Source organism: Bufo gargarizans, chromosome 3 (assembly GCF_014858855.1).
Source record: "Bufo gargarizans isolate SCDJY-AF-19 chromosome 3, ASM1485885v1, whole genome shotgun sequence".
Classification (NCBI taxonomy): Eukaryota; Metazoa; Chordata; class Amphibia; order Anura; family Bufonidae; genus Bufo; species Bufo gargarizans.
Window position 1 is genome coordinate 448,816,348 of NC_058082.1, and position 13,526 is coordinate 448,829,873.

At 44.7% G+C, this 13,526-nt stretch overlaps 1 protein-coding gene across 1 annotated transcript in view; it reads right to left on the reverse strand.

Moving 5' to 3' along the window:
- Nucleotides 1–4,406: 4,406 nt before the first annotated feature.
- The window catches only part of CD53 (CD53 molecule), a 98,606-nt gene continuing 89,486 nt past the window's right edge, over nucleotides 4,407–13,526 (reverse strand). Inside the window, exon 8 of the mRNA XM_044283531.1 lies at nucleotides 4,407–7,723. Within this exon, the coding sequence (XP_044139466.1) occupies nucleotides 7,652–7,723 (72 nt within the window). The 3' untranslated portion in view covers nucleotides 4,407–7,651. The remainder of the gene's footprint in view (nucleotides 7,724–13,526) is intronic.

The window sequence follows — 13,526 nt, forward strand, 5'->3', positions numbered from 1 at the left end:
TCAGAATGCTATTATTTTCCCTTATAACCATGTTATAAGGGAAAATAATACAGTGAATAGACTGTCACCTAGCACCCATGCGTGAAAATCGCACCGCATCCGCACTTGCTTGCGGATGCTTGCGATTTTCACGCAACCCCATTCATTTCTATAGGGCCTGCGTTACGTGAAAAACGCACAAAGAGGAGCATGCTGCGATTTTCACGCAACGCATAAGTGATGCGTGAAAATCACCGCTCGTGTGCACAGCCCCATAGAAATGAATGGGTCAGGATTCAGTGCGGGTGCAATGCGTTCACCGCACGCATCGCACCCGCACGGAAAACTCGCCCGTGTGAAAGGGGCCTTAGGGCTACAAGGGAATGGTTTAGAGCAAAGCATATTAATATGTTAGAATGTCCCAGTCAAAGTCCAGACCTAAATCCCATTGAGAATCTGTGGCAAGACTTAAAAAGATGCTCTCCATCTAATTTGACTGAGATTGAGCTACGTGTTTTGCAAAGAAGAATGAGCAAAAATTTCTGCCTGTAGATGTGCAAAGCTGGTAGAGACGTACCCCAAAAGACTTGCAGCTGTAATTGCAGCAAAAGGTGGTCCTACAAAGTATTGACTCAGGGGGCTGAATACACATACTCATTTATTTTATTTTTTTTACTTCACACATACTTGCTACTTTGTGTTGGTCTATCGCATAAAACCCCAATAAAATATATTTAAATTTGTGTAACCTAAAAATGTGGCAACAAATGTTAACATACTATGAAAGGAAACCAAAAATATAATTGTAAAGCTGGAAGCAGATAACTCAGGATCATATCACTTGCAATAGGTCACCACTGCCCCTTCCTGTACAATGATCTCAGCATGTCACCAAAACTTCCCTTAGAACTTACATCCAGTTTCTTTTTATCTGGATGTTACTTTGGTAATACAGACCTTAAATGTGAATTTGACCTGAGACCCCACAGAGCATGCCTATAAAACTTTCCCTTAGGCCCCTTTCACACGGGCCAGATTTCCGTGCGGGTGCAATGCGTGAGGTGAACGCATTGCATCCGCACTGAATCCGGACCCATTCATTTCTATGGGGCTGTGCACATGAGCGGTGATTTTCACGTATCACTTGTGCATTGCGTGAAAACCGCAGCATGCTCTATAGTGTGCGTTTTTCACGTAACGCAGGCCCCATAGAAATGAATGGGGCTGCGTGAAAATCGCAAGCATCCGCAAGCAAGTGCGAATTCGGTGCGATGTTCACACACGGTTGCTAGGAGACGATCGGGATGGGGACCCAATCATCATTATTTTCTCTTATAACATGGTTATAATAGGGCTGGAGGGGTTAAATTTGTTTTTAACTCCCCTTAATCCACTTGATCGCGCAGCCCGGCTTCTCTTCTGTCTTCTTCTTTGCTGTTCACAGGAATAGGACCTGTGATTACGTCACTGCGCTTATCACATGGTCCATCACATGATCTTTTACCATGGTGATGGATCATGTGATGAGCGCAGTGACGCCATCACAGGTCCTATTCTTGTGAACAGCAAAGAAGAAGACAGAAGAGAAGCCGGGCTGCGCGATCAAGTGGATTAAGGCGAGTTAAAATATTTTTTCTTTTTTTTTTAACCCCTCCAGCCCTATTGTACTATGCATTCTGTATTCAGAATGCTATTATTTTCCCTTATAACCATGTTATAAGGGAAAATAATACAATCTACAGAACACCGATCCCAAGCCCGAACTTCAGTGAAGAAATTCGGGTTTGGGTACCAAACATGCCGATTTTTCTCACTCGCATACAAAACGCGTTACAATGTTTTGCACTCGCGCGGGAAAAATCACGCATTTTCCCACAACGCACCAGCATCTTATCCGGGCAAAAAACATGACGCCCGTGTGAAAGAGGCCTTAGAGTTTACTGAGATGTTCTCTGGGATTTTCAGCTTCAGGTGCTACTTTTGTTATGCAGATACATGAGAAGGAGAGCTAAAGAAAATCCGAAAAATGTTTCTGCATCTAAATGGTCTAGGCAAGATAGTAACCTGAATGTAGTCTATTTGAGTTTAATAGCAGTCTTATTGCTGTCTTAGGGCTCTTTCACATCTGCGTTCTTTTCTTCCGGCATAGAGTTCCGTCGTCGGGGCTCTATGCTGGAAGAATTCTGATCAGTTTTATCCTAATGCATTCTGAATGGAGAGAAATCCGTTCAGGATGCATCAGGATGTCTTCAGTTCCGGACCGGAATGTTTTTTGGCCGGAGAAAATACCGCAGCATGCTGCGCTTTTTGCTCCGGCCAAAAATCCGGAACACTTGCCGCAAGGCCGGATCCAGAATGAATGCCCATTGAAAGGCATTGATCCGGATCCGGCCTTAAGCTAAACGTCGTTTCGGCGCATTGCCGGATGCGACGTTTAGCTTTTTCTCAATGGTTACCATGGCTGTCAGGACGCTAAAGTCCTGGCAGCCATGGTAAAGTGTAGTGGGGAGCGGGGAGCAGCATACTTACCGTCCGTGCGGCTCCAGAGTGACGTCAGGGCGCCCCAAGCGCATGGATGACGTGATCGCATGGATCACATGATCCATGCGCATGGGGCGCTCTGACGTCACTCTGGAGCGCCCCGGGAGCCGCACGGACTGTAAGTATACCGCTCCCCACTACTACTATGGCAACCAGGACTTTAATAGCGTCCTGGGTGCCATAGTAACACTGAAAGCATTTTGAAGACAGATCCGTCTTCAAATGCTTTCAGTACACTTGCGTTTTTCCGGATCCGGTGTGTAATTCCGGCAAGTGGAGTACACGCCGGATCCGGACAACACAAGTGTGAAAGAGGCCTAAAAGAGCATCTGTCAGCAGATTTCTATGACACTGGCTGACATGTTACATGTGCACTTGGCAGGTGAAGACATCTGTGTTGGTCCCATGTTCGTATGGGCCATGTTGCTAAGAAAAATGAAGTTTTAATATATGCAAATGAGCCTCTAGGAGCCTCTTAGCGGACACATATGAACATGGGACCAACACAGATGTCTCCAGCCTCCAAGCGCACACGGAACAGGTCAGCCAGTGTCATAGGTACAAATCTGCTGACAGATGCCATTTAAAGAGGAGCTGTCACCATACAATGCAATGCAATCTGAAAGCACCATGTTGTGGAGTAGGAGACTATGAGCAGATAGATAGATTAAAAAATATATATATTCAGTACAACTTGTAATTTATACATTTTTGTACAGATTTGAGGTATTATCAGTGATGGATAGTATTGTGTGTATGTGTGCATACAGAGATAGCTGTCAATCACCAATACGTCCCCGTATCGATAGCTGTTCACAGGAGGTGAAAAGGGCAAAAATATAAATGTATAAATGACATGTTTTACTGAATATATCTCCACAAAAATATATATATATCTGCTTAGCTCCTCCTGCTCTATAACGTGCTGCTTTCAGATCGCATTGCATTTTGTGGTGACACGTCCTCTTTAAAGGTTCTCCAAAATGCTACTGTAGAGGAACACTACCTCATTTTCATGCTCCATACACTAAATATGAAAATACTTATTCAATGTGTGTCAGCGGACATGCTTATTCAAAGTTTGCTAGATGCCTCCAATGTTCATATATTTTTAAAGCATTTTCCATTGTTTGAATGTTACGCACATAGGAAATGTATGAATCCAGATGTGATATTGCTTTAGCATTTTTATTGTCCAATTTTTAAGACTGCTTTATTAAAAGTTCATAAAAAGTATGTGTCTTGGATTATACATAGAAGAACAAAGCTTTTAGACAGTCATGGCTGTTGGTTTTCTTATTTGGATCCACCAATATTGTTTTTATTATTAATATTTATATGGATGGATTTTAGGGCAGCTTTTTTATAGTTCCAATGAATCTAAAACTCAAAAAAAGCAACTTTGCTATTGATTGTTTCTAGAGCTCTTATGCAGACCCATGCGCCTCCATGTATACAGCCTACAAACAAATAAACCCTGTATTAGGGCTCATGCACACGACCGTTGTTGTTTTGCGGTCCGTTTTTTACGGATTCGCACGGGGTACCTTCTGTTGTTTTTGCGGACCCATTGAAGTGAATGGTTACGCATACGGTCCGCAAAGGTACTCCGTGTGCATTCCGTTTCCGTATTTCCATTCTGCAAAAAAGTAGTGCATGTCCTATTATTGTCTGCAAATCACGGTCCAAGGCCCCATTCAAGTCAATGGGTCCACAAAAAATACAGAACGCACACGAAACATATCTGTATGTCATCCGTATTTTGCGGATCCATACTGTAGAAATGCTATGCCCAGCCCATATTGCTCATGTGTTTGGTGATTAATAAGTTAAGGTTTCCGTTTACGATCCGCAAAAAATGGATCGCATAAGGAAACCATACGGATATGTTTTGTGGAATAACGGAACGGAAAAGGACTTAAATCAGAGAAAAGAAAACCTCAGATATGGAACAACGGATGCGTGAAAAACAGACCGCAAAACAACAGTCGTGTGCATGAGCCCTTAGTCTGATCCTGCAAGCATGGGCGTCCGCAAGTGCCCCCCCCCTGGGGCCGTGGAAATCTGTGAACTGAGTTCTGCCTCTGCTCTGCAGCTGCTGCACTGCGCAGCGCCGCAGAGTGAGGAGCGGTATCTATCAGGAGCATGCACGCGCCCCGATGAATCACCAGGGCGGGGCGCGCACGGCAGTACGAAGCTCCGCCCACCTTCCGGGCGGGAAAGACATTGCGGAGCCGGAGCAAGAAGAAGAGCCGCCCGCAGTGTGCCGGCTGCTTCAGGACTCCACAATCACAGGCAGCCTGAATGAATAAGCGAGAGCGACACTAACACAGTGAGTGACTGACAGTCAGTGTCACAGACCAGTCAGTGTGACAGTACTCCCTGAGTGTTAGGTGTGGGGTGACCAGGCGGTATATGAAGGGGCAATACTGCCTGGTATTATATGGACAGCAGATATGGCATCCTCTGGGCAGTACTGTCTATGGTCAATTCATCCTTCACAAGCACCCTGACTGCCACCTGCTTGGCTATCAGTGAGTGACAAGTCAGTCAGTGTCAGTGTGACTACTGAGTCACTCCCTGACCCTGAGTGTTAGGTATGGGGTGAGTCACTTATAGCCAAGCAGTAGGCAGTGAAGTGCCATGACATCCAGGCCAAGCAGGTGGCAGTCAGGGTGCTGGTGAAGGATGACCATAGACAGTACTGCCCAGAGGATTTCATCTCTGCTGTCCATATACCAGGCAGTATTGCCCCTTCAATCATATACCGCCTGGTCAGGGTGACCAGGTAGGCAGGCGGTATATGAAGGGGGTAATACTGGTGGTAGGCCTGGTATTCTGCAGACCATCTGCTTGTAAGTTACATATGACAAAAGCCTGGAAGTGTTCAGGTACAGAACACAACATTTCATTTGTTGGCGACAAAATGCAAATTAACATATTGCTGAATGCTGAGACTATAACAAAGGGGTGCAAAAATAATAGAATTAATAGACATTCAAGTGAAATAAGAAGAATTGGTCTTTCCTTTTGTGGTGGCTTCCTATTCACAAACGGGGTTCCGTTCCACCCTCTTATATCTGCAGTTAGGCTTCATACACGTGCCCGTTTTATAATTCCATGTAGGAGGTTGCATTCTGCATTTTTTCCCCAAAGCTCGTTTTTGGAAACCATTTTTTGGTTCCACTTACAGTATAGGAAAGCATTATCGGTCATTAAGAAATATCTACTGTAGCTGTCTATCAAATAAATTATGGAAAATGACCATGGGTGTATGACTAATGTGATGCATTGCACACTATAGTCACCAGGTCAAGAACAACTACAGCTTATTATATTAGTTCTGGTGAGTATAATCAGCCCCTTCAAGCTTTTTGCAGTAAACCCTGTGTTTTCAGAGAAAATCCAGTGTTTACATTACTGCCTAGGAATACATCCACTGACCACTCCTCATATGGCAGCTAGAGGTACTTCCTAGGGCAGTGTCGCACACTGTGACTGCAGACTGGAATAAAAGTACCATTTTATTATATATGAGGGAGAGGGGAGGCAGAGGGAGCTATAGAACCAGGGATACAACTTTTCTGCGGACGCCCATGCCTGCAAGGAATACTTATTTCCATCTGTCCCCTTTTCCTAATACATTTGGTAGGTTTTCAAGAAAAAGTGGACAGATGGATGGCAATATAACTTCATGATGAATCTGCAGTTTTTTTTATATTCTGTTATTGTGGTGTTATATAGGCCTACATAGGAGCTGTGCACACAAAATTGGAGCTTTTTAATGAAAGGGGTTTTCCGAGATGTTGATACTGATGACCTATCCACAGTATAAGTCATCAGTACCTGGTCAACGGGGGTCCGACATCTGGGACCCCCGCCGATCAGCTGTTTAAGAAAGCATTGGCGCTCCTGTGAGCGCTGCAGCCTTCTCCGTACTTACTGTGAGATGATTGAATTAAAGGGGCTAACCATTTACAGTAAGAAACCAGTACCTTGCAGATCCAACGCTGCAGCTCTAGTTCTCCTGGCTGGGCTCTGTTTACCCCTCTGCTGTCAATTACTGGCGTCAGTGTTGTCCTGAAAAGGCCAGTGATTGGCAGTCACGTGTTGCTGACACGACATCTCCGCTCCAGTCGGACAAAAGGAGGCCAGCTGGGAGAACTGGAGCTGCAGTGTTGGATCTGCAAGGTAGGTACTGCTCTATTTTTCAGGCTAATCTTCAGTGTTACCTGTTTTTTTCTGATCCCAGACAACCCTTTTAACATTTTTTTATAAAATATTTATACCGGTGTCCATTATAATGAAACTATCCAAATATTTCACACAATTTTGTATAAAAACACAAAAAAGCCCAGTTCAATAAATATTTTGAAAGTTCAGTAAGCATTAGCTATATATACACACACCAATAGCCGCTTAGACTCAGTTCACACTGCTGGTAGCCTGCGAACGATCATTCCCCATAATTTGGCCATCTAAATGTGCCGCTGATCACCCAATACATGAGCAAAACGCTCGTTCATCGGGTGATCCTGTCGTTCGTGCACGCACCACCGATCATAGTTTCAGGGCAGCAGATTGTGCAGTGTAATCAATGATCTGCTGACCAGAAACAGTGATTCTGTAAGGGGACGAGGGATCACAATAGCGATCCCTCATCCTCATACTGTGAAGGAGATCGCTGCATGTAAATACAGTGGTCTCCTTCACTAAGCGAGTAGCTGACTGTCGTGAAGGAACGGTAAACCCACCTTTAGAGCACTTCTGAAGATACAATTTCTGCCGAATCTATGCATGGAGGGACATACAGAGGAATAAGGGGGTGGAGCTGTGTGGGGGGAAAGGATTTGATAGATGACAATGTAATACTGTAGTTTAGTCAGTCAGCCATGCAAAAGAGACTGACACAGAAGAGTATCGTCTGGAGTCTGGACTAATGGTCAGACTGGGGGGCGCGGGTAACATGATAGAGCATGATAGAGCTTCCCATAATAAAACAGTTAAAAACTGTGGCTACAACTTGAATGAAAGAAATGGCACTGCTAGAATATTGTTGCTGAGTTAGCATTACGGGCAACAAAAATGGGCGTAGTACATCTTTGAAGAAAGATCTTGGTCTTTACTTTCTTTATTTAATAAAAGAACCACTGCTTCTGGAAATGTGGCAGTATAATGTCAATGCGAAAGACATTCCTAGAACCTGCAAAGTAAAACAGACATGATTAGTCATAAGTAGTTAACTTTAACAGATACTCATTTGTCTGTTCACACTGGCATCATGTCTGCCATTCATAATAGAAGCAATGGCGCTGTGCCAGCTCAAATGCATGATATGCCCAAACAGTGCCTGGAGCTTGTATTCCATTACAATAAGGGTCATGATTTTTGAAAACAAGAATAAAGCTGTTGAGGCTAGCTTCAGACGAGAATGTTCACTCTGGGAAACCCGCTCCATCTGAACTCTGCTCCTATGACGGGATTTCACAGCATTAAAATGACTTATAATGTTGTGTGTCTGTCACGACAGGTGGGTAGGCGGTGGAAACAACCAAACACAGGGAAAACTAACAGAACAAATGACTAGGCCCAAAAGCTAGGGAGAAAAGGGTCACCTCCTAGCGATCCCTAAAAGCTTTCCCTAGACTGCTGTGCCTATGTGCATACCCTTAGGGTGGATATGCACATGCCCTCGTGCCTAAATCTGAACACCCTGGGCAAACCCTAAGCAGCAGGGAAAAGGCAACCTGCTTCTTCTAACCAGGAAGAAGCAAGCGTCTCCCTAGAGGCCTAGATAACACACACAAAGGAAAAGGAAGGAGAAGACTTATCTTGAGCCGAGCTGGCGCAGACGATCCACCACAAATCAAGAGCTCCTAGAAAAGAACTTTAACCCGCACAGGCCACTGGGGGAAGGAGGGATAAATAGCCTCACTAACAATGAAACCCAGTACACCTGAGGGAAGGTGGATCCAGCTCAAATCCAAATCAAAACAAACCGAGAAGTCAGACATGTGCAGCCAGTCTGACAGATCTCCGCACATTCACAGGGCAAGGCGTGACAGTGTCCATGCCCAACACTGGCTGTAATGAATTATACTGATGGCATTATGTGAGTACAATTCATTACAGCCAATGTCGAGTAGGGACACACAGCAAGAGTGAACATTCTCATCTGAGATTAGCCTTAAAGGGATTCTGTCACCAGGATTATCGATATGTAGATATTTATATGTGCCCATTAGTCTTCATGCAGTGTTTACAATGATCCCTCTGTTTATGCTCTGTGTGCCTTATATTCTTATAAAAAGTGATCCTATACATATGTAAATCACCTCTGTCAGGAGCCCAAGGGGTTGTCCCACAATCTCCTGGAGCCCAGCCGCACCTATCGATCGGGAGCCCAGCACAGCCTACTACTTAATTTATTCACTGCACTATCCTGACGTCATGTAGTCTCTGCTCCGTAGTCTCGCGCAGGTGCAGTGGACACTGTAGTCTGCGCCCATGCGGACTACTGGCACTGGCTTCCACTTGTCCACTGCGCATGCGCCGGCTCCCTGCGCACCCCGATCGGATCGGAAAAGACTCTCTCTGCGCAAGGCAGTCCTAGGCGGAGGAATCTTCTGGCAGCAAGCGCGAGACTACGGAGCAGCGATTACATGACGTCAGGATAGTGCAGTGAATAAATTAAGTAGTAGGCAGTGCTGGGCTCCGGATCGATGGGCGTGGCTGGGCTCCAGGAGATCGTGGGACAACCCCTTGGGCTCCTGACAGAGGTGATTTACATATGAATAAGATTGTTTTTTATAAGAATATAAGGCTCACAGAGCATAAACAGAGGGATCATTGTAAACACTGCATGAAGACTAATGGGCACATATAAATATCTACATATCGTTAATCCTGGTGACAGAATCCCTTTAAAAGTCAGATCTAAGATAAAAGGCTCACAATGGTGATTTGAACAGAGCCAGTGTGCTTATGATTGTATATAACAGGGGTACCTGAACCAGCAACTGACTTTTCCACCATGATCCTGATGAGGATACCACTACTCTGACAGTGACAAAGCTTTGGCACTGCTGACATGCCTGTTGCAACCTTGACAGTACTTGACCTATCTGGTAGAACACATGTTGCTAAGGTCTGGAAGCCGCTGCCACCACTGGCAATTAGGAGAGCAGGACTGCAAGGTACTTTTGAGATAATCCAGCCCTCTGGATGGCAAATTTTTCAGAATGTAACCGTACTGTCTTTGAATATATACAGTTGCAAGAAAAAGTATGTGAACCCTTTGGAATGATATGGATTTCTGCACAAATTGGTCATAAAATGTGATCTGATCTTCATCTAAGTCACAACAACAGACAATCACAGTCTGCTTAAACTAATAACACACAAAGAATTAAATGTTACCATGTTTTTATTGAACACACCAGGTAAACATTCACAGTGCAGGTGGAAAAAGTATGTGAACCCTTGGATTTAATAACTGGTTGAACCTCCTTTGGCAGCAATAACTTCAACCAAACGTTTCCTGTAGTTGCAGATCAGACGTGCACAATGGTCAGGACTGGAGTAATTCTTGACCATTCCTCTTTACAGAACTGTTTCAGTTCAGCAATATTCTTGGGATGTCTGGTGTGAATCGCTTTCTTGAGGTCATGCCACAGCATCTCAATCGGGTTGAGGTCAGGACTCTGACTGGGCCACTACAGAAGGTGTATTTTCTTCTGTTTAAGCCATTATGTTGTTGATTTACTTCTATGCTTTGGGTCGTTGTCCTGTTGCAACATCCATCTTCTGTTGAGCTTCAGCTGGTGGACAGATGGCCTTAAGTTCTCCTGAAAAATGTCTTGATAAACTTGGGAATTCATTTTTCTTCGATGATAGCAATCTGTCTAGGCCCTGACACAGCAAAGCAGCCCCAAACCACGATGCCCCCACCACCATACTTCACAGTTGGGATCAGGGCCGTCTTTACAAAGGGGCAGCTGCCCCGGGCCCAGTTGCTCCTGGGGGGCCCTGCTGCCTCTTGAGCCCTGCTAGCCACTGCCCCGGGTGTCAGGCTGTCAGCTCTACCAGGAGTCTAGGCATCATGATCGTACTGTGTTAAAGTTGTGATTCAGGACCTTAATTACATCATCACCATGTGACCAGTAACCTAGCAATTACTGGTCACATGGCTATGAGGTCATCACAGGTCCTATCAGGAGTGTTGCAGAAGTTAACTGTGGAGCTTTTTTGTGTAAAGATTACATCAGAAAAAGGTGACAGGGGCTGTTATGTTAATATACTGTAAACTGCTGTATACTGTGTGGGGCTGTATACTGTGTGGGACTGTATACTATGTGGGGGCTATATACTGTGTGGTGGGCTGTATACTGTGTGGTGGACTGTATACTGTGTGGGGGCTGTATACTGTGTGGTGGGCTGTATACTGTGTGGTGGGCTGTATACTGTGGTGGGCTGTATACTGTGTGGGGCTGTATACTGTGTGGGGGCTGTATACTGTGTGGGGGGCTGTATACTGTGTGGGGGGATGTATACTGTGTGGGGGGCTGTATACTGTGTGGGACTGTATACTGTGTGGTGGGTTGTATACTGTGTGGGGGCTGTATACTGTGTGGGGGCCGTATACTGTGTGGGGGCCTGTATACTGTGTGGGGGGGGCTGTATAGTGTGGGGGCCTGTATACTGTGTGGGGGCCTGTATACTGTGGGGGGCTGTATAGTGTGGGGGGCCTGTAAAGTGGGGGGGGGGCTATACTGCTGTACTGTATACTGTGGGGGGCTGTATCGTTTATTGTTTGTGAGCCGAGCCCTGGTCTCCTTCCTGCAGAACGGTGCCCACTTCCAGCCTGAGCCCAGCTGCCCAGAGCACTGACCCTGAGCCGCTGGAGTCTTCAGAACTGGAAGTATTTACAGTAATTCACTGGACTCTACCAGATGTGTGGATTTTTTGTGTGTGTGTTGTGGTGGAGGCCGTGATTGCCTGCTAAGGTGTGGGAAGGCGGGATCCAGGGGGCCCAAGTAAATTTTTGCCCAGGGTCCAATCAATATTAAAGACGGCCCTGGTTGGGATAAGGTTTTGATGTTGGTGTGCTGTGCCTCTTTTTCTCCACACATAGTGTTCTGTGTTTCTTCCAAACAACTCAACTTTGGTTTCATCTGTCCACAGAATGTTTGCCAGTACTGCTGTGGAACATCCAGGTGCTCTTGTGCAAACTGTAAACGTGCAGCAATGTTTTTTTTGGACAGCAGTGGCTTCCTCTGTGGTATCCTCCCATGAAATCCATTCTTGTTTAGTGTTTTACGTATCGTAGATTCGCTAACAGGGATGTTAGCATATGCCAGAGACTTTTGTAAGTCTTTAGCTGACACTCTAGGATTCTTCTTCACCACATTGAGCAGTCTGCGCTGTGCTCTTGCAGTTATCTTTACAGGACGGCCACTACTAGGGAGAGTAGCAGCAGTGCTGAACTTTCTCCATTTACAGACAATTTGTCTTTCCGTGGACTGATGAACAGCAAGGCTTTTGGAAATACTTTTATAACCCTTTCCAGCTTTATGCAAGTCATCTGAGAGCTCTTTTGTGCGAGGCATCATTCACATCAGGCAATGCTTCTTGTGAAAAGCAAACCCAGAACTGGTGTGTGCTTTTTATAGGGCAGGGCAGCTGTAACCTAAACCTCCAATCTCATCTCATTGATTAGACTCCAGTTGGCTGACACCTCACTCCAATTAGCTCCTGGAGATGTCATTAGTCTAGGGGTTCACATACTTTTTCCACCTACACTGTGAATGTTTACATGGTGTGTTCAATAAAAACATGGTCACATTTAATTCTTTGTGTGTTATTAGTTTAAGCAGACTGTGATTGTCTATTGAAAAAATGTTATAGAGATCCGCTCACCCCTGCTCTCTCAGGGCAGGTGCACCAACCAAAATTGAGACACCCCTCAAAAGTGGAATAAATGTAGGAAAAAAAATATGGATGGGCACTCATATATGGAAATATGGGACAGAATTTATTCAAACATATAATAAAACATCAATAAAACAATAAATAAAAATGAAAATGTATGAGGATATTTTCTGGTTGAAGGTCACCCACTCAGAAATCTCCACTAGTACGGATAACTTTCACCAGAAAATATGCTATCCTCTATACCATTAAGATTGTATTAAACATTGGCAATAAATCCTGTATCAAAAAGTGAAAATATACACATAGGTGTCAAGCGCTATTGGTTCTCCTTGGTTGATATAATTTGTATCTTATTGTGAATACACAAGTAGCAATATGTAGATAGCGATATGAATATCAACTATATATCTTGTTATGGATACATTAAAGTAGTGCCAAGTCCGAATTGTTTCTCCTATCCAAGTAATGAGAAATGTCCAGTCTTTGTTGTTTGCTTGTGAAAGCTGGAAAGTATTCTTAGCAGATCACTAGATATGATTTTATCTGGTCTGGTTTCAATCTTGCTAATATATGGATTTACCGTCTCATAGTTCTTTACCCACTATGTGGGCTTACCTTTGCCTGGTATAGATTCACTGGGACAAGTGGGTCGACTGCTAGTCTGTGTTAGAAGCCGGCGTCCCGGCTGTGAAGTCCGTAGCGTTCCACGTGTGTATCCCAGATACTTCCGGCAGCTGGTTTGGTTTGAGAGGCTGCGTACTCGTACCTTCAGGCGCAGGTAAATGACGTATTGGAGGTCTCGAGCTAGAGAAGGTTTATTTCTTTCTTTCTCTTTCTTTTCCTTTAAAGTGCACTTATGTCCATGTAGACGGGGTATTGTTCAATTGTTCACCAAACGCGTTTCGGGGAGACGCTTTCCCCTTCCTCAGTGGTATACCCCGATTTCATAGGTTGGCTTATTTTATACTTGCGCTTGGTCTCTTTCAAGACCTGGTTCGGACTCAGAGTTCCTCCAAAAAGCCGGTCTGGATCTAATTATTAAGTATCAATTGTCAGTGTTGCGGCTTTTTTGC